Source organism: Mus musculus, chromosome 1 (assembly GCF_000001635.26).
Source record: "Mus musculus strain C57BL/6J chromosome 1, GRCm38.p6 C57BL/6J".
Classification (NCBI taxonomy): domain Eukaryota; kingdom Metazoa; phylum Chordata; class Mammalia; order Rodentia; family Muridae; genus Mus; species Mus musculus.
This window is the reverse complement of record NC_000067.6, coordinates 176,945,063-176,970,898: the sequence shown is the minus strand read 5'-3', so window position 1 is coordinate 176,970,898 and position 25,836 is coordinate 176,945,063. Positions and strand designations below refer to the sequence as shown.

The 25,836-nt window shown below is 41.8% G+C and overlaps 1 protein-coding gene across 17 annotated transcripts in view; it reads right to left on the bottom strand.

Annotated features, from left to right (window-relative positions):
• The window catches only part of Sdccag8 (serologically defined colon cancer antigen 8), a 205,779-nt gene that overhangs the window by 49,540 nt on the left and 130,403 nt on the right, over positions 1-25,836 (bottom strand). For 13 of the 17 annotated variants that reach the window (XR_003947261.1, XR_003947262.1, XR_003947264.1 and 10 more), the window contains 3 exons: positions 24,664-24,791; positions 22,510-22,618; positions 14,976-15,107 (listed from right to left, as the gene is read on the bottom strand). Coding sequence is in view for 8 of the 17 variants with exons in the window: in NM_001357390.1 (NP_001344319.1) it covers positions 14,976-15,107; positions 22,510-22,618; positions 24,664-24,791 (369 nt within the window). In the remaining 9 variants the exon portion in view is untranslated. Of the gene's footprint in view, positions 1-14,535; positions 15,108-22,509; positions 22,619-24,663; positions 24,792-25,836 lie in introns of those variants that run through there. The other 4 variants (XM_030243514.1, NR_151682.1, XR_003947266.1 and 1 more) reach the window with 4 other exon arrangements.

Genomic DNA, 25,836 nt, shown 5'->3' with positions numbered 1-25,836 from the left:
TGTACATAAAATTATAATCGTGCCTTGTTTTATGTAAATTGATTGTCTCAATTATTGGGAAAGGATTGGAATGTTAATGGACTATTTGGTTGGAGACATGCCAAGCAAATCAGCAAAAACTCTAACAGCTCTAAGTGGAGGTAGACAGCCAAACATTTACATAAATTAGGGAGACCAACGTGGTCTCAAGAATCGATCTTGCAGTCTGAAAAGAGAGGGAGCTTTTCTCTAAGATTAAATTACCTTTAACATTTAATGTTAGAAAGTTCTGTGAATGGAGATTCTAATTTGAATTTATTTAAAACAAACAAACAAACAAAGAAAGAAACAAAAAGCAGGAGCCATATCTGTAGAAGAGCACCTGCAGCCAGCACTGTCCCCTTGCCTGCTGCATACAGAACAGGTTAGCTATGAAGAGCAGGGGTGTCTCCTGAAGACTGAGGAGGAATAGAAGGCCCTGTGGCATCGCAACATGCGTGGATGCTGCAGCCCACTTGATTAGCTGAGGGAAGACCACCTCAGGAAACTGCTGCAGACACATCCCAGCCTTCTGTCACATACTGACTGTCTGACCTATCTCCTTGACATTCATCTGGTATCCATGAAGTCACATACTGAGGATCAGGGGTGTAGGCAGACATTAGCGTTTTGATACTCAGATGGTCACATGGCTTTTACAATTAAGGTATAGCCACGGATGCCACAGCTATGGTCATACATCTGCCTCAGACTGTCAGCCGTCTAGATGACTTCCACAAACTTTCAGCATCAATGCTGTAGATGTAGGTGTAAATATTACCTCTGGGTAGAATATGACAAACTGGTTCCTTTACAGCACGACTCAGAACCCAAACACAAGCATCATGGATTTACATCTATTTGTAATGTTTTAGGAATTGAAAATTTAAACTCTTAATTATCTTAGACTTGAAAAGCACCTCTTTTGCCAAGGAAAATGGGCCTTATTAATATAGGCATGCATATAAATGTATGTATAGAATATAATTTAAGAGTCTTAACCAAAAACTAAAGATTTCTCCTGATGGTAAACTGTTTTAAATGCAGTTCTATAGTGGAAGAAAGCTGAATTTGAGGCTTTTTTTCCCCCCTATACCAAGTTCAGCAGTTCTAGGGGCCATAAGCTATTTCCAGTGAGAGCCAAGACTAGTCTCTTCTAAGTGCTGGCCTGGCTTGTGTAAAATAACTTCAACACAAAGAAAGTCTGAAGTCTATATTACATATCTCAGTCTATAAATCTCAAAGAACCCAGAGTTTCCTAACAACTAGATGGATGATTAAAATTCTATGTATCAAGAGCTGCGGATGTAGTGTGCTTGTCTAGCACACAGGAAGCCCTGGGTTGGATCCCATTCCTAGCACTGCATAAACTAAGTGTGAATCAAGGGTACTTAATGCTGCTGTTAGATATTTATACGAAACGTCTTAAAACACTTGCTTTTTAAACTGCTATTCGCTCACATGGATGAGAAGAAAGTGAACCTGTCCATGTTCACATAAAAATTATTTTATAGATAATATTTATTTTAAACCAATTAAATTTCTCAGAAACAATGGTCCAGAAATGTCCAAGATATCATAATGCCAAACACTTTAATCTGATAACTCTCCACCACCAGCAGGAACTGCTCCCCTTAAGTGCGAGTCTTCACCTGCACACAGCCAGCATCTTTTAGGAGCTGGAAAGGTGTTGATCTCCTTCAGCATCACCAAAGGAACACGGAGAGCGTGGCGCTGGGGACTGTGGTCAGTCCTAGGGCCCCACACAGTCTCAGCTCTGCCTGAGCAGAGGGAGGACTGCTGCATCAGGGCCACACACAGTCCCATGCCCATACCCTCCACTGCAGGAGGCCCCAGAAGTCCAGTGCTGCCCTTCCACATTAGTGGAAATGGGTGACAAAGCCCACAGAGGTGTCCTAGAATTAGAATGTCCCAGAAAGTGAAGCTTTTGCAGTCCTAGGTACCTAACCTGGGAACTTGCTCATTGCCAAGGGCATCCAGATGTTCTGTTCTTCTCTTCCGCTACCTTTACTCACTAATCACTTAATATTAAGTTGGAATGGTAAAATAAAACGTATAAGTTACTATTTTATTTAACAAAAGCATATATTCTCTTCCATACGCCAGACAGTCAGGTCAAAAGGTGCAGAGTTTCTTTCCTCTTCTCTTAGGCAGCTGGTTCTCTGGAGGAAACGTTACTGCCCAAGCTCAACAGCAGGTTTAGAGGCTAGGATCAGAACGCAGGCAAAGAGCCTGCAGAAACTGCCTGAACCACCAGGCACCATATGCCCCGTTAGGAACTAGAAGTCCTTGTAGAAGCTCATTGACTCTTGCTGTAAGCCAGGGAACCCTTGAAGGAGACGTGGCCTGAAAAGTCCCTAGTAGGGAATTTGACTCTTAGATGGGGCAGAAGAGTGGAGGAGCTGATGCTGAGCTTTGTGTAGGTGACTCTGAGACCTGGAGCCATCCTCCAGCTCACTGACTAGCTGAAGAAACAGTGAGGACACACAGTGAGGCCAGAGTGTGAGCCAGGGCAACAGACAACCTTGTGTTCCTAGACTACATATTTCGTGTTAGCTGCGGCTTTAGGCACTGTGCACAAGCTCTCGGCCTCAGCAACTGCTAAAAACAAAGGACAATACCACAGCCCAAGAGAACTAGCCTGAGGTGACTTCCAAAGGATTTCTTGCTTTGGGAGTACACATTTCCCTTCTCATGAGCCTACTTTAACTCTTGGAAGAGCTTTCCTTTTCTTAAAAGAGTGTCTCTATTTCTACTTTCAATATAAACAAACAGACAATTAAATAAATTTTACAGGTTTTTCACTAAGTGCCAGCCTTGCCTTGAAGCTATCTAGGACTCACCTCCTCAAGGGATAACTGCAATTCCACGAAACTTACAGGGAAACAGTTGAGCACTGTAATGGACCATATTTATTGACCACTTTTGTGTTTTAAAGCGTGTGGGTCCTGCTTTGTGTAGGTGGTGTGTTTGTCTAGAGTGTGCAGTCTAATGTTCCTTTGAGACAGGTCCCACTCTAAACCCGGGAATTAGGCTAGAGGCCAATGAGCCCCAGCAATTCTCCTGCCTCATCCCCCACAGCACTGGGATTACTGGCACATGCAGTCACACCAGACTTTTCTACATGGGTTCTGGGATCAGAACTCAGGTCGTATAGAAAGAGTTCTGACCCACTGAGGCAACTGCCTGGCTCTGAGCATGAACAGTTTATAAACATGTTTCATACATGATCTCATTTACCCTGTAACAATTCTCCATGACATTCAGTCTCTATTACTTTAAGCACAAGGAAGTTAAGGTTAAAAGTTCATCGGGCCTGAAAGATCACAAGGTTGTTATCCAGGACAATGGCTGGCTCCTCCCTATCCAAGGTCACTGCCTTCATATAGCTTGCTGCAATACCAGAGAAGGCATGAGTTCTTGCAATGAACTTAAGCTAAGAATGGAGGGAATGAACTAGAATGAAGCATTACAATTCAGTACGGATTGGTCCAAGGTCAGAGGGAAAGGAGAGCGGTCTGCCTGGGTCTTCTTGCACAGCCTGCATGGAGGGAAGTCTCAGGACAGGAGTGTAGTACTCAGGCTTTCTTGGAATTGAGAGACAAACACAAAGATTCCAAAACAAACAAACAGACAAACAAACAAACAAAATAAAACAAAACAGAATGGAAGAAGCAGACACAACAGCAGAAATGCTCACAACCAAGGGAGGACACAGCTCTGCTGGCAAAGAAGAACAAGGGTAGGGGATGAGAAACACACACAGAGGAATGTCTGGGTGACCTGTTTCCCTGGACAAAGACAAGGCAATTGGGCTGTTCTTCAGTAGAGCGTATGAAGGGGGTGTGAGGAGAACAGTGAAGATTTCAGTGACCATCTTACAGTGTGGCTAGAGGCTCAGCAACTCCTGACACAAGAGGACAGGAGGAGCCTACACCCAGTCATGAGTTCTCTTAAGAATTCCTTCCTATGCTAGTCCCTCACAAGAATGGGGTTTACTTCCAGAGAATGAGCAGGGCCTTTCCAAGAATATGGTGGAAAGCAAAATGATGTCTACAGGAGATGGGACCTCCTCCAGCCTGTGGTCCTAGTCACTGACGGAGGTGGAGAAGCAGCCACCTGCCTGTGGTACAGTGACAAATATGAAAGCACAGGCTCTTGGGAGGTGGGGGGTGGGAAGGAGTCCTGATTCAAAGTTTCATATTTCTGTGACATAAATACATCTATCACTGTCAATTTTAAGCTAGAAATGAAATGCAAAGTGGCTTGTGTTTCTAAAGACTTATTACTACCCCAGTATACATTACATCTGTCACTAAGTAGGCCACAGAAAATCCTATTTTCCCCATCTCCACCATATGCCAAATGAGAGTCAAACGGAAGGTCTAATAAAACAAAGGTAGGCAAAGCAAAGCAAAGCAAAGCAAACCCCACACCATCAGAACAACTGTATCCTTGATGGGCTATCAGTAGAGTGGGAGCGGGGGGACTGCATTAGTCATAGTACTGTAACAAAGTAATAAACAACTTAAAGGGGTGGATTGTATATTTTGGCCCTGGATCCAGAACTTTCACTTCAGTCCTAGGCCTACTGATTCCAGGACCATGGTGAAGCAGAATGTCTGTCCTTGCAGCGGAAGTGCTTGGTAAGCTGCTCATTTTGTGACAGACAGGGGACAGAGGAGGGGTTAGGCAGGGGGACTGGACAGGATGGGTCTGGGTATAGGTTTCAAGGGCATTCTTGTAGGCCCCTTGAGGTAGGTGCACTAATGGTCACACCCTGCCCCCGAATATCTCCACCCACCAGGCTCCACCCACAGAGCACTCTAATGGCTATAAAGGCTGGACCCCACCTCTCAAGGTGCAAGTGGGCAAGCTCCATTCTAGAGAGTAAGAGACCCAAGAGCTGTCACAAACCTGCCAATCTCAGGCCACTCTGGAACGTCCCACCCACCCCCAGGAAAGACTGTTTAAAGTCTGCCTTCCACTCAGTTCTTTGCTGCTTCTTGCCGAGGCAATCACTCTCCTGTGTCTCTCCCAACAAATCTCAGGTGAGGCTGTTGTTACAATGTAGGTCTCCTTGGCTCCTGACTGGCAGGACACCTTTCTATTCAAAGCTGTAACACTTGCATTAGGGAGACCTTTTCTCTCAGAGCTGTAACATGGACAATGCTGCCTGTAAGCTTCCCCTAGCCAGGTGCCATCACCTCTCTGAACAGTGCCACCAGCTAGGGTGAAGATTTCAACACACAGGTGGACACCTTTGATCCTAGCACTGGGTTGCCAGTCTAAGGCCTGTCGCATCTATATACAAGTTACAGGCTAGTCAGGGGCACAGAAGACTGTATTCCCAAACAGCAAACCCAAACAGAAAAGGAATTCAACACACAAACCTGTGGAGAACAACTCTTATCTAAACTATAAAAGAGAGAAGTAAGTTTGAAGGTTGGCCACCCGAAATTATCTGTATAGAAATATAAAGGTAGGAATATGGGAGAGAATAGAAGACTGCATTCAGGAGCTGACAGACAATGTGAGGTGCAGCTGGTGTAAAGAGAGCAAGAGGAGGGGATGGTGGGTCTCTTCCTCCTCCTCGTCTCTGCTCTTCTTCATCCAGTCTCCGGCCATGTGTAAAGCCACAGTGCTCTATCCTTGACGGTCCTGAGCAGGTCTCCCTTTTCTGTCACAAGCACTGTCTCGTCTCTTCAGCACTGGGTAGTAGTTTGACCCCCTCGAGCCTCTGGGGTCTATTTACTCGTGTAGCCGGACCCTTACCTTTATGGCCACTCTGCCTCTTTGACTAGACCAGAAGCCGCTTAAAGATCTCATGCACTTTTGGTTTAGCGTTAAGTGCTAGAGAAATGCTAATTAGCATGCTGGTATATTAATAAACTAGAAGAACAAAGGAAAATTCAATGCAGGGAATCAGATTAAGGTGTCAACATTTAACATTTAATCTTTAAAATTACAAAAAGTGTTAGGCAAAGCAATAAATCTGGCTACAGAAATGACAAATAACCCCCATTTAACTGAAAAGTGCTAAATTAGGATAATGAAACTTCTAATCAGAGTTAATCTACTCAAAAGGTGTGTGTGTGTGTGTGCGCGTGTGTGTGTGTGTGTGTGTGTGTGTGTGTGTGAGAGAGAGAGAGAGAGAGAGAGAGAGAGAACTCTTTCAAGAAGAGTTGACTAGAGATGAGCTCAGAAAATATGGAATTCTAGGCAGCCTGAGCTCCAAAGCAAGGAAGGCAGTTTATATTAGCTATAGGGGAGAAATTCCATTATAAAAACAGAAACCCATTTTTCCCTGTAATATAAGAAGAATAGACATTTAAGTTCTCAGAAGCTGGGACATCTGAGGGACAAATAGGCCATGACAGGGAGCTTATAAGGCAGTGACAACAATGACACTGCACTGACAGACATCACAGACAGAATACACACTAAAGACGGAGCCAGAGCACCGGGCTGGCACAAGGTACTTGTCACAGAGCCTGGTGACCTGAGGCTGGTCCTCTGTGCAAGGGAGAATAAGCTCCTAGGAGCTCGCTCCCTACTCCTGCACAGGTACCAGGACTCTGCAGCCTAAAGAATTCAAAACCATAGAGCCGGGCATGGTGGCACACGCTTTTAATCCCAGCACTTGGGAGGCAGAGGCAGGCGGATTTCTGAGTTTGAGGCCAGCCTGGTCTACAAAGTGAGTTCCAGGACAGCCAGGGCAACAGAGAAACCCTGTCTCAAAAAAACAAAACAAAACAAACAACAAACAAACAAACAACCCCATAACTACAAAGCTAATGTAAACAACGGGTTACGTTGATCAGGACCTGCTGATGAAGGTTTATTGACTCTAACAAGAAGCGTCTACACATGCTGGAGGACTGCAGGCACAGAGAAAATCTGCCTTTTGGTTTTGGTTTTTGGCTTGTTTTTTTTTTTTTTCTTTTTCTTGTGAACCTAAAATTTCTTTAAAAACAGTCAAGGAAGAAAAAAAAAATGAGTGCACCTAATTTCCAATCATGATCAAAAAAAATTTTTTTAAACAACTAGGTAAATATATTCCACTTGAAATTTCACTTGGAGCCAGTTTATATGCTGAAAGCCCTACACACTGAGCACAGGGAGTGTGCACACACATTCACACACTAACACAACAGCTATACTCCAAGTTATAGTCTAAAATGTTCAAAACCACAAGTTACATTCAAAATTCAGAAGGCATTTTCCCATAGAAATAACATTATGTAAACATGGTATTTTGGTTCACACACTAAATCACAAGAACCAATCTAACCCATAATGTAAATAAACAACGCTCTAGAATGGAAGGCTCTGTAGTCCCTGCTAACCCCAGAGTCCACCGCTGAGAGGCGGGTGCATAATGGAGGTCTAATGAGTGCACTGACTACAAGAGGTTAGGTAAATTCCATGCTGATCATGGTTCTACAGACTTGACTGGTTGTGTTTAGCAATTTTCACAACCTTACAAGACAGCCCTTTACAGAAAAAAAAAAAAAAAATGAAGACAAAACTTGCAGAGAAAAGAGTTTGCCACAATTCTTAGGGTGAGACAGTAATGAGAGAAAAGCCCAGAGCCTGACCTTACCCACAGTGTATACCCTTTTACTGCTCCACGTTAGGTCTTAGGAGGAGAGCATTTAAACCAGAAGGAGCTTACCCATTTCACTAGGCAGGGATGTGTGCTCGGTCAGCCGTGCATTCAAGCACACCCTAGTAATGCTGTCTATTCAGACACTACACCCATGCTAAACCCATGTGACTGACGCTTGCTCTCTAGGCTACACTACTGGGATATGGTGGAACCTTCAGGAGGTGTGGCCTAGGGGGAAATCACTGGTGCAGGGCATGTTCTTAAAGAGAATTGTGGGATTCCAGGTCCCTCCTCCTCCTCCTCTTCTCTTTTCCGACTCTGTGTAAATGGGTTTCCCCTGCAGTGAGCTCCTGCCCAGCAAGCTAGAGGGTACACTGGTCATGGACCTCCACAACCCAGATCCAAATGAACCTTTTCTTAGTAACTGGGCTGTCTTGGGTGTTCGTTATGTGACAGAAGGCTGACTGACAGAACCAAGTGCTCAGGACACACCTGGTGAGTAAGTGAAGCAGCCTCTCTTCCCATGAGTGTTGGGCTGATTGTAGTCGAAAGTATAAATGATGTAGTTACGCCTTTGGCGTTCTCCTAAGTTTCTCTTGCTGGGTTCCTTCATGTGTCATGTGCTCGCAGGTGGGCTGCTATTACAGCATCTGCCCTGTTCCATGAATGTACTGCACGTGCTGTTTAAAATAATTCATTAACCCAAAATAAAATCTTAGCTCCTGAAAGGTGGAAACATCCTGTCTGCTAGGAGGCGACCATCATGGTTCAGGTCACACACAGCCCCTTGACTTCTTAGTCGTGTTTCGGTACTGCACAGAATAATGTGTTTTAGAGAGATTGTTTGGGAACCACAACTGATTTATAGTTCTGGCAGTTTTAAGAAAATGGTAATGTTTTCTAAGCAATTCTCATTATCCCAACTCCCTCCTTTCTACTACACAACATTCCCAGCTTGTTATCCCTGGAGGCCATACGTGAGGCAAAGATCTAATTCACACAGTCCTGTCAGCTGATGAAAATCAATGATAACGAAAATCTATAAAAACCAACCAACCAAACAAACCCCCAAAACAAACAAACTAGTAAAAACCAAATATCTAGCATATTAATCACTTACCAATTTCTTCATTAAAAACATAATTGTATGTTATAACATAAAGGTATGTAAATCTAAAATAACCCAGACATTTTGTAAATTCACATTTAATAGTATGCTGTCAGTTATAAAAACAGACTCGCAAACAGCATATCCAAAGGAGGCCTCTCTGTGCAAAACTGGTGGTGACAGGATAGAAGGCAAAGATTACACATCCATCTGCTTTCGCAGAAGATTAGATAGACGATCTGCTTCTGAATTAAATTCATACACTGTGTGCGTGCGCGCGCGCGTGTGCGCACTACATTTATGTGTGTGACTATGGACATGCAAACATGGAGTGTATGTGAGGTCAAAGGACCACCCTGAGGTTAGACTTCACCTTGTCCCTTGTTTGAAACAGAGAGTCTGTGTCTGCCACTGCTCTAGACTAGCCAGCCCATGGATTTCCAGGCTTCTGTCTTTGCCTCCCATCTCCCCAAAGCAGGACTCCTGTGATGTTCACACTGGCTTTTCATGGGTTCCAAGGATTCAAATTCAGTTTTTCACCCCTGAGTTGCAAGTGCTTTCTGTCCACTTAGCCATCTCCTCAGCCACCAAAATGTAGTCTCTGAGAAGGCACTGTATTGCTATTGCAAGAGTGTGCTTCTGTGCCACAATGGGCTAACAAAATAGGACAAAGCTAACTCTATAGTTAAAAAAGAACAGAAATGTACGAACATATATTTTCAAAATGATCTCAACACAACCTTGATAATGAATTGTGCCTAAATGTTCTTTTCAGGGAAGACTGCAAGTCAGATGATCAGATAGCTCTGATGATAGTACTTTAATGCAGGAGATCTGTGGGGCAAGGGGATTACCAGTAGAATATCAAATTACCATCCTAAGTAAGTTGTTTTGTCATATAAAAACCAGTTTTCAGACCCTTTAAAATGTTCACCTAATAGGCTTTTAGACAGTAAAGAAGAACTGATAAGACAAGCCTAGAGTTTCAGTTCTGTCTTGTGCTCACCACTACCCAGTGAGGTGTAGCTGTGGTGATCCCTCTAAACTAAGAAGGCCTACTTCAGGAAAGTTTCCCGGGGATAGGGACATATTTTTAAACCTTGTACCCCAAATCAAACATTAAGACTTTGGTTTATATAAGTCAGAGACAGGATGTCTTTCCCAGGTGGCCAATGGCAGCCAAGCCCCTAGAGCCTCATTTCACTTTCTTCCTGTGGTTTGTAGAAACCTTTGAGGAGCCCAGAGGGACCTTCTGGGAGACAGTGAGCTGTGCCACGGCTATTCAGTACTGTGGACTCACAATGTTTCAACTAGCTATTTTGCTCGAATATGTGTTAAAAACCTCACTCCCCAGATTGGCACTCCATGAAGCAAAGCCTCCTGGGAGACCCTTCAGGTCACAGGAGGCAAGCCCATCAGGAGGACAGTGGATCCTCAGCCTCCTATTTGCTTCCATCTCGACTTCTTCATGGCTATAATTTAAATATGAAGGGTTCTCAGATGCTCATGTGTTGAAAGCTTAACGACTAGCTGGTGGTCTACTGCAAAGTAACTGGCTAAAGGCGAGCACACACCTCACCAAAGGATTAGTGCATAACTGACCAGATTACATGGGGGGGGGGGGCTTCTGTACAGAGAGTAGGTTACTGAGGGCCATGTCCTTGAAGACTATATTTTGACTCAGGCTCTGGCCTTCCCTGCTTAACCCCTGAGATGACAGTTTCTCTCATGGTATCCAGCTTTGCCTCATCCCAAAGCAATGAACCTAGCCAGGGACAGACTGAAGCCTCAGAAACTAGGATCCAAAATAAATAAGCTGTCTTCTCAGGCATCTTGTCCCAATGATGAAAAGCTTACTGAAGAGCCACTTAGGGGTAAGCATCTTTTCTCTGTCAGCTTTCACCAGGGCAGCATCAGGCCCAAAGCAAAAGGATCAATGAACTTTGGATAGAAACCTTTAACACCCTGAATCAAAAAGCCTTCTTTCTTCTTCTACAGTGATTACCTAGGCTCTCTACCCATGGTAGTGAGCACAGTAGAGTCACGAGGGAGTCACCTTGTGAATCCCTTGGTGAAGATGGTGCAGAACAGATGAGAGCCCCAATACCCGAAAAGTACACAGATCTGGCCTTGGCCCACCTCACTTTCACCACAGCAGTAAAGCCATCAGGGCCTCCTGCTGTTGCAGGGTTGGGGAAGGGGTTCCTTAAGTCCAGAATTAATCCCTGCTTAATGCCTTGTGGTTAGACAGCTGTCCATTCTCAGAAACTTTACAACCTTGCCTCTTTTTCTAACTCAGCATCCTCAGACTTCTTTCAAACCCTTTTCATAGAAACACAGCTTTGAGAATTTTCGTAGAAATTGCTAAACCCTTATGATGGGATGAAAACATAAGCAGGGAACTTCCAAGTAAAAACATTTCATTTAAAAATATATAAATCTGGATATTTATATTAAAATTTACTATTTCATAAATAATGTTACTATATATATGAATCACTTAATATATTAATTAAATAAGAAAAGTGTCATGTTTGGCCAATAACATAAATACATTTTAGCATCAACATATACTCAAAATGTCAAGATGAAACTAAATCCATATCATAGAATCAAACAAATTAAAATAGCTGTATATATTTTTCTAGAATTCTTGTTTTCTGAATTTATAATATGACATGCTTATAGTATTCATCTTTTGTCTGAAAATGATGCAGTGTAGATTATAATTTCAGGTTTAGATTCTAAGTATTTCTTGGAAAATTATGAATAGTTTTACTTCTACAAAATCAAAATGTTGGCTTATATAAAATCTAATGTTATATTTTTGAATAAAGTTTCCATTAGCAAAACAGAATGTGAGTATTTCATACAGATAATCTCCTGGTTTACACAATTACCAAATATAAATTCTTTATTAGCGCCTCTGTTTCAGCTAGAAGCTTTAATGGCATTATACATTGCTTAAACTGCTCACTTACTATCTGAAGGGAAAGGGTCACTGACTGTCCTACTGTCAGCAGAGCCAGGGGGCTCGGAGCTGGAGAGAGAGTATGGCTACATGAGAGAACACAGCACTCAGCAGGACTCTATTGACCAGGCCCCAGTCCTTCACCATACTCAGGGCTGTGTATCCTGTTTATTTTCTAGATAGGAACACAAGACTAGGTATTTGGTTTAAAACAGAAAAACACAAAACAAAAACAAAAACAAAAACAAAAGCATTAATTTTAACATTGACTTTCAAGACTATAGTCACTCAAGAAGAAAGTTTTTCTTTCTTGTTCACTGAGACTTTATTGATATTTATAACAATAACATTCAATGAATTTACATCTACTCCAACTTAAGACAAAGACCTCTTTGCTCTGAACTGTATATGTCTCCTGTACACACCTCTCTGGGAGCTAGCTGCCCTGCATATATATACTAGCTGCTCTGCATATATATCCTTGTGTCTCATCTCATGAAAAAGTGGTAAATAGCTACTTCAGATTCTCAAATCACTCTTACTTTTCAACTACTGCCTGCACCTATTCTCAGCCAACAATTGCTCTGGCTGACTTGACTGGTAATATGTGCGTCACCAAGGCCAACAGATGTTTTCTTTCTTGCTGTGTGGCTGGCATCTGTTTGAATGTTTCCTCTTTCCCAAGGTAGTTTTACCACTGTGATGAGTAACAGCCCTTTCCATGTACTGCCTAGGCTGCTTTGTGGCAATAGTATCTCTTTTGTCCACTTTTAACTTTATCTTTAAAAGTGTGGTTGCTCCTGAGGGTCAGTAGGCCTTTTTTCTTATTGCTCTCTCCTGATGACCCATGTATCGCCAAGGTTACAAACATTCCCCCCAAAGTCAAGGGAAATTTCTATCTGCAGTCTAGACCTATCTCCCAAGTTCAGCTTCCTAAAAACATGTAAGTTCCACCAAGAGAGTGCCATATCTGCTTTGCTGTTTTAGTCCTGGCTTGTGATGGAGACCTGGTAGCACATGGACACAGAGTACCAATCAATAAATATTTGTTGATGAGATTAATCATTCGTTTGCTCTCTGCCCTCTAGTTGGCATTTTTCTTTCTAAAGACCTTAATTTTACAGCTGGAGATGAAGAAACAATAGCAGCCTCTTTGCAGGTGTGCCTCAAGGCACATGAAATAGTGATCATATATGCATTTTATGAATTAAATGCAGTACACCAGGGTAAAGGGTATGCTTTCAGACTAAAGTATTTACTCCTTGGACCCTTACAAAAACCAAGAATTTGCTCTTCCCTAACATAGAATAGTGTGGGTTCAAGGAGATACTGTGCAAGTTAATGGACTTCCTTGCATTTTGTTATCATTACCTGTACTTTAACATGCTGGCAGGAGATGGCAGCCCACATTCTGGTTGATCCCCCTCTGCTTAACAAAGGGAATCATCAAGACCTGACACACAGCACTACTGTCTCCTCCAATGTCTTTATCTTAAGCTTAAGAAAGTGTGATCAATATACATTTCCACTTTCTCCTAAGTATATAAATGGAGACAGAGAAGGCACAGGTCTTTGAGGGATGGAGTAGAGATGGGAACTTAAAAGCCTTGACAGCATCTCCATGAGAAAGCTGACAGCTGCTCAGTATGCAAGTCCAAGTCTACAGAAATCTACTCACTGATGCTACAAAATACATAGACTTTATTTGCGGGCAACTCTATGATCAGAGTTTAGAAATGGCATATACATAAAAGAGGACAATATTTATTACAATAAAATAAAGTGCCAAGAAAAAAAACTACACAATAGGGAAAAGGAATTTAGAGTCAACCACTCAAGATTTGAGTTTGAACCTTACCATATATCCCATTAGTAACTTTGGGCAAATCCATTACTCTCTGTGAACCGAATGTCTGTCTCTGGAAAGGAGAGTGGTCACCTCTGATGGCACCTTGTAGGTGACTTCTATGAGCCAGTGGCTTACTCCATCTTGTGATAAAAGCATTATCAATCCCAGGTAGTGGGTAGACAAGGAAGCTCAGACATGCTCACCTACTTGCTTAAAGAAGCACCGCTTAAAAGAGCCCACTGGTCTGCACAGTGCAGCCTCAGCTAGGTCCTAACCAGATTCAGCTCTTCTGCACATATTATTTTATATATGGTATATTAGAGCCTAAGAGCTAGGAGGAGAGATCTGAAATCCGGTTATGCTAGAATACTGTCAATGTACACTTTAAAGAGGGATGTCTCACCAGTGTTCTTGAGTAAGTTCAATCCATTGTCTTTTGAAAATAGTAGAAGAGAATGTGTGCCTTTCTCTGCATACAGTGAGAACACCCCAAATCTCAGAAGCAAACTACAGAGAAGTAGTAGGTGTTGAACATATACCTGGTTACTTTGACAATTCTAATTTCTACTTACTCCACAGGGACTCTCCTGTCTCAGCATACAACTGAACTAACCTGGGTCAACAGCCCCACCTTACTGTTGGGAACAAAGTAAAGGGGAGGCCCTGGGGGGGAGGCAGGGGAAGTGGGGGAAGGGAAAGGTGCCTAATGTCAGGCCAGAGCTCCTGTGCTCTGGGCAGGCAGATGCAGGCAGAGCTGCCGGATGCTTTTCCACAGGGTCCTGGGTGAGCATGCCTGACCCACTCGATGGGGGTGGAAAAGGGGCAGCCCCTGACCGGGACCCCCCCCCCAGGGCTACCTTGCTAGTGCCCCAGGGTTGTGGGAGAGAGGGAATAGGGGAAGAGGTTCCCAACACTGACCAGAGTGCGCAGCGGAACTTGAAGGAGCAGAGACTGTGTATGGTTTAAGAGCTTTATTATAAAAATGCAGGGGAAAGAGAAGGTAGAAAAGAAGAGGGGGGGAGGCTAGAGAGAAAGAGAAAGGAGAGAGGAGAGGAGAAGGAAAAGAGAAAGGGAAGAGGAGAGAGAAGTGAGAGGTAAGAGGACAAACGAGTAAGAGTAAGAGAGCATGGTGGGGCTGAACACCCCTTTTTATGGTCTTCACTGTTGCTAGGTAACTGGGGAGGAGTTTAGCCTGAAGGTCAGAAGCTTGGGCCATTGCTGATGTGACTACTGACCATGCTTCTCTTGTGGGGGCTGTGGGAGGTAGTACCTTAGGCAGGGGCCAGAGTTCCAGGAGCATGAGGCAATGCCTACCGTGTCATGTAGGTAAATTATGACCATCGGGGTTCAGACCTCAGCTCGACTGGATACCAGCCTGCAATTCCCCACACCTTACCTTTCCTTCATGGTCTCATGCACCCTCCCATGTTGGATGCATTGCTCTTCTAGTTCGTCATTTCTCTTCTGTAACTTCTCTAGCTTGTCACACAAGTATCTCTTCTCTTGACTAAGTCGAACTATTTGCGATCTAGAGAAGATAGGAACACAGAAATAGTAGATAGTTGAGATTTGTTTTATTAGTATCTATTTTTATTGTATAAATCTTAGTATTATCTTAAACTCTATACTTAAGACATAGTAATAAAAGGAAAGTTATTTTATATAAAAAGATTGCAGAAAATTCGAAATGCTTAATAGAAGGATGGATATTACACCCTAGAGACTCCATTTACAGCACTGGGGAGGTCTGAGAGGTCACACTGGGGATCTAGTTACAATAGGGGAACTGGTGTTACCATACAAGTTTATATTCTGAAAGGTAACCTCCTTGCTCTCTTTCCACCTTGCTCCTAGACTGTGCAGTCAGTGCTATAACAGGAATGGGGGGTGGCCTGCATTGAAACCAGAACCAACAGATGTTTTCTGTGGTGACGGCTGAGGTCTTCCAGGACATAAACTATACATTCAGTGTCTTGGGTGACAATCCCAATTCTTAAAAAAAAAAATCAACTCTTAAAAATTGATAAGAGGGCTGGTGAGATGGCTCAGCAGTTAAGAGCACTGACTGCTCTTCCAAAGGTCCTGAGTTCAAATCCCAGCAACCACATGGTGGCTCACAACCATCTGTAACAAAAATCTGATGCCCTCTTCTGGAGTGTCTGAAGACAGCTACAGTGTACTTACATATAATAAATAAATAAATAAATAAATAAATAAATAAATAAATAAATAAATCTTAAAAAAATAGATAAGAAAGATATCTAAGAAGAGTTGTGTCATTTTAAAATTTAGATTTCCAGCATTGACAACATTTCCTCATGCCTACTTTCTCACCATTTAGAAATCATAGTTTTAATTTCTCCACATCATGAGTAATTTTTAAGTTAACACTTTTCACATAAAATTAGTTCCCTCCCCAGAAAGGAGTACTTCATTAAACAAGGCCATCCTTTGTCCTTTACTCTATAGGGAAGGCTTTAGATTTGCTAAGGGAAATCTCACCCTACCAACTGTTCATCTCAAAGAGCACCCGGCCACAGGGGTGGGGCAGACTCCGCCCACCTAACACCTTACTCCTTTCTCCTGCTGCTCACATGCATCCTAAAGGCACCTTGCTCAGATCAGGACCTTCTCTTTCCACAGCTCAGCAGACTTTGAAACTACCTCTGTTTCCCTAAAAATCTCCTTAGAGTCTGACTTTCTATGCTATATGTCTACCTTTCTTACAGTTTGCAGGTGAGACAGAGTACACCCCTATCCTCCCCCTACTGTGTGTGAGTGTGAGTGTGTGTGTGTGTGTGTGTGTGTGTGTGTGTGTGTGTGTATGTGTTTCAAGACAGGGTTTCTCTGTGTAGTCCTGTTTGTCTTAGAACTCATTCTGTAGACCAGGCTGGCCTTGAACTCATTTCCTCTGCCTCCTGAGTGCTGCAATTAGAGATGCACAGGACCACCAAGAAGCTCGTACTCACTCTGCACTTGCCTCTCCTCGTAAGAAAGCATCCACTCAAAATCACACCCAATACAAAAGTAATATAGAAGCCTTAATAATATTTTGAATTAAGTATTTATTTAAAAACTAGCATAGTTAGTATTCCAAACTATATTAATGTATATGCTGAAATAAATGCTAAAAGGAAAAAATATCCTTAAGCCAAATTAGGAAAATAATGAAACCCATGGAAAAGAACCTGCACTTATTCTTAGGCTGCTTCTAAGAAGAATGGTGCCATTAGCACCATTCTTATTAAGTAGACTTTATAATATCAAAATATAAAATGCTTACATATTAAAAAACCCACATGTTTGAAAAGCCATATGTTTATGTTTAGATTCACTGCAGTGCTACCTATAGAGAGACCCAACAGGTGGAAACTTTATCCAGAATTTTGTCATCAGGACATCAGCTATCTTGCTTACATGACAGCAGAGAAGATCCTGGTAATATGGCTATTTATTAGTCTTATTTATTGACCTACAATATAACATTTTGATAAGAAAGGGGAAACATTAAATATCAGCATGTACAATACAATTCTATTTTACGATTAAGCTATTTTGAGCATGCACCAAATATTAATACTGATAACTTCTGGGTGTTAGAAGTTTTCCCTTTTGATTGTCTATCTTTTTCTGCATTTTATCATCTTCACAGTGGATCTGTATTTTAAAAGTGTCGAGCTCTAAAGGGGTAGTTCCACCTACTGGGCAACGGATGCTCACACTCTTTGTTTGAATATTTCATTTTTTGCTGTCACATATTTATATAGGAACATATGTACAAAAAAGAATTTAATTCAACACTTGGCAAAATTGTACACGTTAGTAGCCTTAAAAAGTGTGTCTGGCTTTTGAAGTAACAATTCCCTTTTAGGCATCTCTAGTAAAAGAGTCATTAAAATGGACAAAGTTATAGTTGTATTATGACTATAACATTAAAAGTTGGAAATGTCATAAACATCTAGTGAGTTATGTAAACAAATGATGCAGTGGCAATTTTCTTTCTGGAATAATTAAGAAAAGTGTTTATTAATGGGACAGGTAGAAATCAACTGTAAAACTGCACAGACTATGTGCCTATCATGATATAAGCCACTTTACATGACACATTTACACACACATAAAAAAATGATTGACAAGAAGCATGTCAAAAATAGCAATAATTATCTTAAGAGAGCAATGCCACAGGAAAATGTTTCCTAATTCTTCTCTATGACTCCCTACAGTGAGGTGTCTTTACTAAGCACAAAAATATAAATGTTATTTTTCAAGTACAGACGACTATAATATGTGCTATTGTAACAATGCTTTCTGTGTTGTATATTTTGTTTTTCCCCCTTTATTTATAATGGCAACTTGCCTACCAGCTTCTGTCATACAATACAGCCTCCTATAAGTGTACATACATCATCCTTTATTTGGGTGGAACTGACAATATCGTGATACAACTAGTGGTTTGCAAAGTGAAAAGAGAAACAGAAAGCCACACTCACCCACTCCCATAGAAAAGGGAAAACGACTCCAATTCATTTTCATAGAAACGAAGGTAATTTCTGTCTTTCCAGAAGCATGAACTTGCCCTGCATTTTATGTAGCAGCTACAGTGTGTAATTGCATTTACATGAATGGAAGACATTTCACTACGATAATTCAGATTACAATGATAATTGCTTTTAAAGGAAAAATATGACACCTTAATTTTTTATTCTTTTGGACTGTGGTTTGACTTTTGGTAACAATTAACAGAAGGCTGATGTCAGCCTCCTTTTGTAGAATATAATTTTTGTAGCAGCTCAACCTAACATCCTCTAAACATGCAAGGGAAAAAAATAGTTCAACCGGGTGTGTGTTCTTTTACTTCAATTAAACTCACACAGTTGGATACCTACTGCTGCCAAAACAGTAATATAATTTATACATTATAGTCCGCATAGTAAAACTACACTAAAAGTCATTTAACAATATTTATAACACCATAAAATACAGTGTTAAAATATATGAACTGCAATATGTACCAAAATTATAAAATTTGTTTCTCATCATCAGTGATTAAAACCAGGATCATTACTCTAGCGCAATACTCACAACCCTGGTGACAGATTAGAATTCAAATCTTAATGATCAATTTACAATTAACAAGATAGAAGTGAAACAAATTAAACCAACCATTATATATAACGAGACCCCATGGACTCCCATTGTTCCTCTTAATTACAAAACGCAAATCACGAATACACAATGGGCAGTGCTAGACATCAATCCACAGGCCTAGCAACTCAGCAAGTCACAATGACAGGAAAACGAAGAGAAGCAAAATCACACAGAGCCAGGTCTCTGCTCCTTCCTGTCCTTCTAGCAGGCAAGGAGAGGGAGAGGGGGGCTGAGACCTAGCCGAAGTATGCTTGATCTCCAACATGCACTGACTCTGTCGGCATGGGCTCCGGCTCATCTCTAGCCAGCACCCAAAATTCCCTAGGTTGTCCCAGAACAGGTTTTAGATCACAGTGCAAACGTGCCTGTAACATTTTAATGTGGATTTTCCAAATGTCTAGGGAGAATACTTACTTCTTTCACTTTGACAAAGAAAAATAAATTGTATCAAAGATATTTAAGTATATTCATTTATCTCCCCCAGCAACCTTGTAAGTATATAAGCTCTCAGTGTACTCCAGAATGTGGAGGGAATGGGTAGCTAAAGTTTATGTTCAACTAAAACCAGCCAGAATGTCTGCCTTGTGCCAATTAAAAACAAAATGGAATTAATTCTTTTGCCTGATGGTTAAAAACAAGCTATAAAAGATGCATGATATGAACCAGGATGTCAGTCTTCATTTTAAAATGGGACATGCCATTCCTAACCCCCGGGGGTTCAAGCACCACTACTTTCACAGTATGGAGTATTCACACTGCTAAGTACTGGGCTGATGGCTACGAAGGCTTCCGAGACAGACACAGTCTTCACTGTCATAATGCGATGTACAGTTTACTTGGGGAGAAATACACACACACACACACACACACACACACACACACACACACCACACCACACGCATGCACACATGCATGCACATGCACACATACGCATACAATTACAATACATTTTCAGAAAGCAGACTTGAAGGAGCCTGAGCAGAAGCAGGCTATGTGGGCCTGGTGAACCCATACTGCACTTCTCTAGTGACTCTTCATGGTTCTAGTCAAATGCCCAGATCTGTAAGTGAAAAAGCACATTTTCAATGCTCTGAATCCATTTGTTTAGTGTGGCCTTCTGAATAACGAAAAAGGCTTACAGAAATTTTAGCAAGGAAAGGGGGAAATATCTTTTTATTATCAACCAAAAAACCCCATGTTTTATTTTTATTAAAGATTTATTATAGTACTTTGAGAATAGCCTGGACCAAAACCACTACATGGATTAAATAATTACTCTGGAGCCTGAATTTCCCCAGTGAGAACTTTTAACCTCAAAGGCCATCAGAAATGACTTAACCCAAGAGCTTGGCACAGAGCACACAGACGTCACAGGTCTTATTACATTATGCTTTGGTCCTTTGGGGATGTATAGGTAGTTTCACATCAGAAGATAATATCCAAATCGAGTGTCAAATGGGCATAAAGGAGAGGGTGAAGTTAGGAACTGGGGGGTGGGGGGAACAAGGCAAGACTGAGGAGAAACGAAAGCATACAAACACGAGCCCTTAACCGCCACTCACTGCCTCTACTGCTATCTTGTGAAGCACAGAACAACTTTGAAACATATAACTCATGGCATGTTCACTACTTGGAAGGCCTGAGCTTTGAAGAACTCAAGAGAATTCTGTATGTTACTATTTGAATCCCTCAGACTCAGAACCAGGTGTTACAGCCTGACCCACTAAGTTGTGAGCGCCACCTTTTTTGGGTTCTGTTTAGCCCTACATATTTTCATCACAGACTTTTGCCCATTAGAAAATGTTACTCATATCTTGCCCAGTTAGTGAAGTTTGCATGAGCTGATAGATCAGCCCCTGTTCCTTAATGTGGGGTGAGCAAGCACTGTGCCGGGGGCTCACAGCTGTCTTCCCCAGCTGTGGGTTCCTCTGCAGCCCAGCCAACCACAGATGGAATGCTGGGTCTATACTGAGCACGAGTATTTTCCTGTGGTTAGCTTCCACCCAGTACAGTTTAATAACTCATCTCATAGATTTACATCGTATTAGCAACTATAGGTAACCTAGAGAGAATTTCGACTATGTGGGAGAGGGTTTAGGGTGTTGCTCGGTGCTGGGCTACTAGACTAGCAAGTATTAGGTCCTGGGCCTCATTTTTAACACCATAAAAATAAGAAATAAAATTAAAAAATGAAATACGTAGGAAAATATGAACAGGTTCTATATAACTACTACATTGTTTTATGTTACAAATGTGAGCATTTGTCATTTGTGGCTTTGGGTGTGGTGTAAATCCTGCAACCAACACCCTGAGGTTGTCAAAGGGTGTGTGTGTGTGTGTGTGTGTGTGTGTGTGTATACGAGCGCATACTTGTGTTTCTCATTCCTGTCATTAAATGTACTTCTAAATCCTATAACCATTCTGCAACATGACTTTAGAGGCACTTTTACAAAGCTGAGGTTTAAGGAGACCGGGCAACATGGTCAAGGTTACATGTACAATAAAATGACTGACAAACCAAGATTCTAATCTGGTTCCTTCTGAATCCCAAAGAGTTCTTTCCTGAACAGTGCTTGTCACCCACAAAGGAACAGGCTGGCACCAGGAGTCAGACCAGCATGTGGAGGATAGCAGCACACCTGTTTTCCCACTCATTTATCACTCATTCAATAAATATGCATTGGGTGCCATCTATGTGTCAGATAGGAAGGAGCATGTTTCGTTTACAAAGTAGCAGTCGGGCCTGAGAGGTACGGAGGTTCAAGTTCACTAGACTAGTATCCTGGGAGGCAGATTAAAGACGGAAAGCAAGGGCCCAGAGACATGTTACAGGTTAGCCCTAGCTCTCGGTCTAACAATTACATCCCAAGAATGTCTACTTTTCTACAGGAATTTAAAGGTTAATTTTCCCTCCCTAGCCTTTGCAATGCTCACCTCTCCTCTCCTTCTCTTTTAAGAGGCAGACTCTTGTTCTGATGCCGAGGCTGGCCTAGGACTCCTCGGCTCAGCTCGGGAAATTCTCCTGCCTTCCCCACTGCAGGTGCATGTGTCTCTATCCAGCAAGCCTGAACTTTCTTTAACAGCAACTATAAATATCACCATGGCTGTAAGAAAGACTCTAGACACTGTGTAACAGCAATACGTAGGCCAAGCCGCTAACTCTCCTACCCACAAGCTATTCAAATGATTATGCTTTTTATTCATATGTAAAAAAAACCTAATTACTTTTGTATGCTGCTGTGAAAGTTAAGAATGTATTATACCAAGCGTGTTTTCTTCCTCAGTGTCCCAAATGACTGGCCTTAAAGACAGCTTTTGTGTGTTCCTGAAAAACTTGGAAATAGACTAAAATGCCATCGCCTATATCAACAGAAGATTGTAGAACTGCTTGACTTATTTGTATCCTTTATTATGCTAATGGTTATCTTGGCCTTTGTTCCTGATTTTCATGGTTTTAAGTTATAAACACTATAAAAATCCAAGTACGTATACATAACCATGAAAAAAAATATCTAAGTTGGGTTGCGGGAGTAGCTTGGGAACAGTGTGCTTGCTTACCATACAAGGCCCCGGAGTCCCTCCTTGGGACAGAAAGGTTGTCTAGATGGACAATCACAAAAATATGCACACAGAGATACCTGGTTTCTCAGAAAACTTATATCAATGCATGGCACATTTTAGTAATAAATTACGGTAGAGTAAAAATGCAATTTTAAAGCCAAATTTTAGCTATCAAATAAAAATATTCTAAAGACAATGTACAATGTTACCCAATCACCTACCTGCTCTTTAGTGAGACCTTTTCCAGTTTCTTGGCTAACAAGCAGCATTCTTCTTTTAATTTTGTCAGAAATGTGTTCTGGGATGTCAGCAGTAAATACTGTTCACTTTCTAGAAATAACAATAACCCACCAATATGAGACATAAGTGGCTTTGCTCTGTAACTCTTGCCATGCACGGTGCTAACGTGCTTCAGATCACTCTGCCCTTCCTACATCCACCAGATCACTGTCAGTGTCCTAAGTGAAGGACTTGTCATCTGGCGGGACACTGAGTCTTGTGAGACATTTATTTTCATAATAAACTTGTATACCAGGAACAATTTTGATCATATCAGCTTGTGTAACATTTTAGCATGCTCATAAACTGTCAAATATCTCAAATGAAGTCATAAATGCTTATATCTTTGAAGTATGCAAGATATTATATTTTTATTTTGACAATTTTACTATAAACAGTGTCAAAAATTATCACAACCAGATAATTCGAAATTAAAGCCGAGGAATTCTCTGCTACACTGTACTTGGTGCTTGATGGTTCTTATCTGCCCATGTTTTACCCCCTTAGAGCTTGTATACACTCCAGTCATTAGGTGGAATACACAACTGTCCTTAGAAATCTTACCATACTTTCATAGTGTGTGTTTCAATAACAGTCTGGCCAGAGACTAAAGAGGGTGTGATTTGTGTGTGCATTTGCAAAATAAATGATCTTAAAGACGATTTTAACGGTCAAAACCTTTCCCAACTCTCAGGTCCTGCCCAAACTCTTGGTCCAGGATTCTACCAGCAATAGCCAAGGACAGTTTCCCCGATGAATTCCTCTTTGTGTTAGTTTAAAAAAAAAAAAATCAACAAAATCTTTTGGATTTTTTTTATTTCTTCTGGCTAAATGCTAAGGAGAAACTCTATACATGAGGCATCAGGATAGCTGACTTTATAAGTAAATAAATCCATTAAAGAACTTCAGGTTACCAATAGATGAAATCATTTTTTAACCATATCTTTAAATATAATATGCATTAAATCCTGTGAAATTCATTTGTAAATAATTTTCCCTTTTCAATTTTTACTAATGTTCGGGGGGGTGAAGCATACAGCAAACAAAGCAAAATAAATCAGGGCTCTAAAATTAAGCAACATTTTTTGTGGAAGAGACAGGATCAATTAAACTTTTGTTTTAATGGTACAATCAGCGTGGAGTATGTGGTGTAGAATTATAATGGCTGACACTGTCTTGTTTTGACTAACACTGTCTGTGAACACACAACTCAAAAGCGAAAGGAACTACATAACGCCCTGACTGCACACATCAAACTGCCTATTTTCAAAGTGCATTTTACTTTCAAATTAAAGGTAAAGAGTTACTGGCCAACTCAGTCTGCAGAATAGTGCCAACGTGATGAAAGATGGCGATTTTGGGCCAAGCTGCCAGCTGTGGTCAATGCCTTGTATTAGTGAATTTTAACAGCAGTTCTGAGAAGCTGACGAATGCAGAGGATTAAGCATCACTCTCGACTGCATTGGGGGAGGTGGGGGAAATCATACAAATGCTAAAAATGTTCGAAGCTGCAAAGATTAAATAAAGGAACATATCAATTTGGAGCCACTGAATTACATCCAGCTGCGACAGTGAATTAAGAACCGATTAATGGGTAAAGCTTTTCTCCAGTTTGGATGCTGAAGCAAACTCATTAGGCTTTTAGAGTAGCTATAATGTGTGTACTGTGGGAACTGTTCAATGCTATTCAGGAGACTCTAACTGTAAGCTCAGAGCATTTCCCGCAGAGCTTCTGATGCTATTTTCTTTATATAACATGTGTGCCTGAAAACCCAGCCAAAAGCAAGCCCTTTGTTTTTCTACTTTGTTGTGGTCTCTCTCAGCTCTACGTTTCTTGAACACAGGTAAATAAACTCATAATCCAGATGGTGCAACAGATGTGAGAGCAGCACTCTCAAGTCAACAGACAGTGGGCAATACTTCCCATTTTCTCTTTTAAACGCTAACTAATATGTAATTCGGAATCTCCGGTGCAGTTAGCATCTGCTCCCTTCGGCCAGCCAAAGGTTACAGGTGTTCCTGATGTCATTTCACAGTAAGGCGTGGGCCTGGCTTGTGAGCAAGTGCCCAGGCTCTAATCTTTCCCTACCACCCACCAGTTTTGTCGTGCTGGGTCTCCATTTGCTGTATCTTCTGTGTCAGCTCCTGTTCTCTCTGCTGGGCCTGAAGGGCTTGGGCCTTTGCTTCATTGCTAAAGCTTTGCTGAATGCTATCTTTTTCCAGTCTGCAAAACAGAGAGGAGACAGACAGAGACGTTATCTGCAGGTGCACAGACCTCCATCATTCCCCCACAGACCACAGACTGCAGACAGGTAGTACACTAAAGCAGCAGTAGCTAATCTTTCTGTAGTCTCCCCATTTTGCAGGAGAGAGAAAATCCAAAGGACTCTCTCTGTACTGTGTAGCACATACATACAAGTCCAGACAGACTCAAGGGTGACGTTTTAAAAATTCAAACAAAATCATAACAATGAAACAGTTGTATTTTATCACCTGATAATTTTTATTTGCATGTGTGTGTGTGTGCGTGTGCGTGTGTATGTGTGTGTGTGTGTGTGCGTGTGTGTGTGTGTGTGTGTGTGTGTGTGTGCGTGTGTGTGTGTGTGTGTGCGTGTGTGTGTGTGCGTGTGTGTGTGCGTGTGTGTGCGTGTGTGTGTGTGTGCGTGTGCGTGTATGTGTGTGTGTGTATGTGTGTGTATGTGTGTGTGTGTGTGTGCGTGTGTGTGTGTGCGTGTGCGTGTGTGCGCGTGTGCGTGCGTGTGTGTGTGCGTGTGTGTGTATGTGTATGTGTGTGCGTGTGCGTGTGTGCGTGTGCGTGCGTGTGTGTGTGTGTGTGCGTGTGTGTGTGTGTGCGCGCTCACACATGCCAGTGTGCAGGTGAAAAGATCACAGATGCACTTCGCAGGAACTAGTCTTCTTCCTTTAGCCCAGTGGGGCTGGGGACAGGACTGGAGCCTTTAGACTTTCACCTTACAAACACCTTTTCCTGAGGAGCCCTTGCCAGCCCTGACTGCATCTTCACAGCATGCATGCTTTCTGTTCTTTCTGTCTTGTAATATCACCAATCTTTCACCGTCCGGATGGTCGCTATTTTCTAAGACTGTGAAATTTTAGGAAGAACATGACTTAATTCTTAGTCTTGGGAAATTTTGCTTTGAAACTAAGCCTCGTAGACTACTTCTGGTTTTCTTCCAAGATGTAAGATATAACTTCAAATATACCGGCAGAGGCTGTTGAGAGGCCAGCACCACATGCCTGCTTTCATTAAG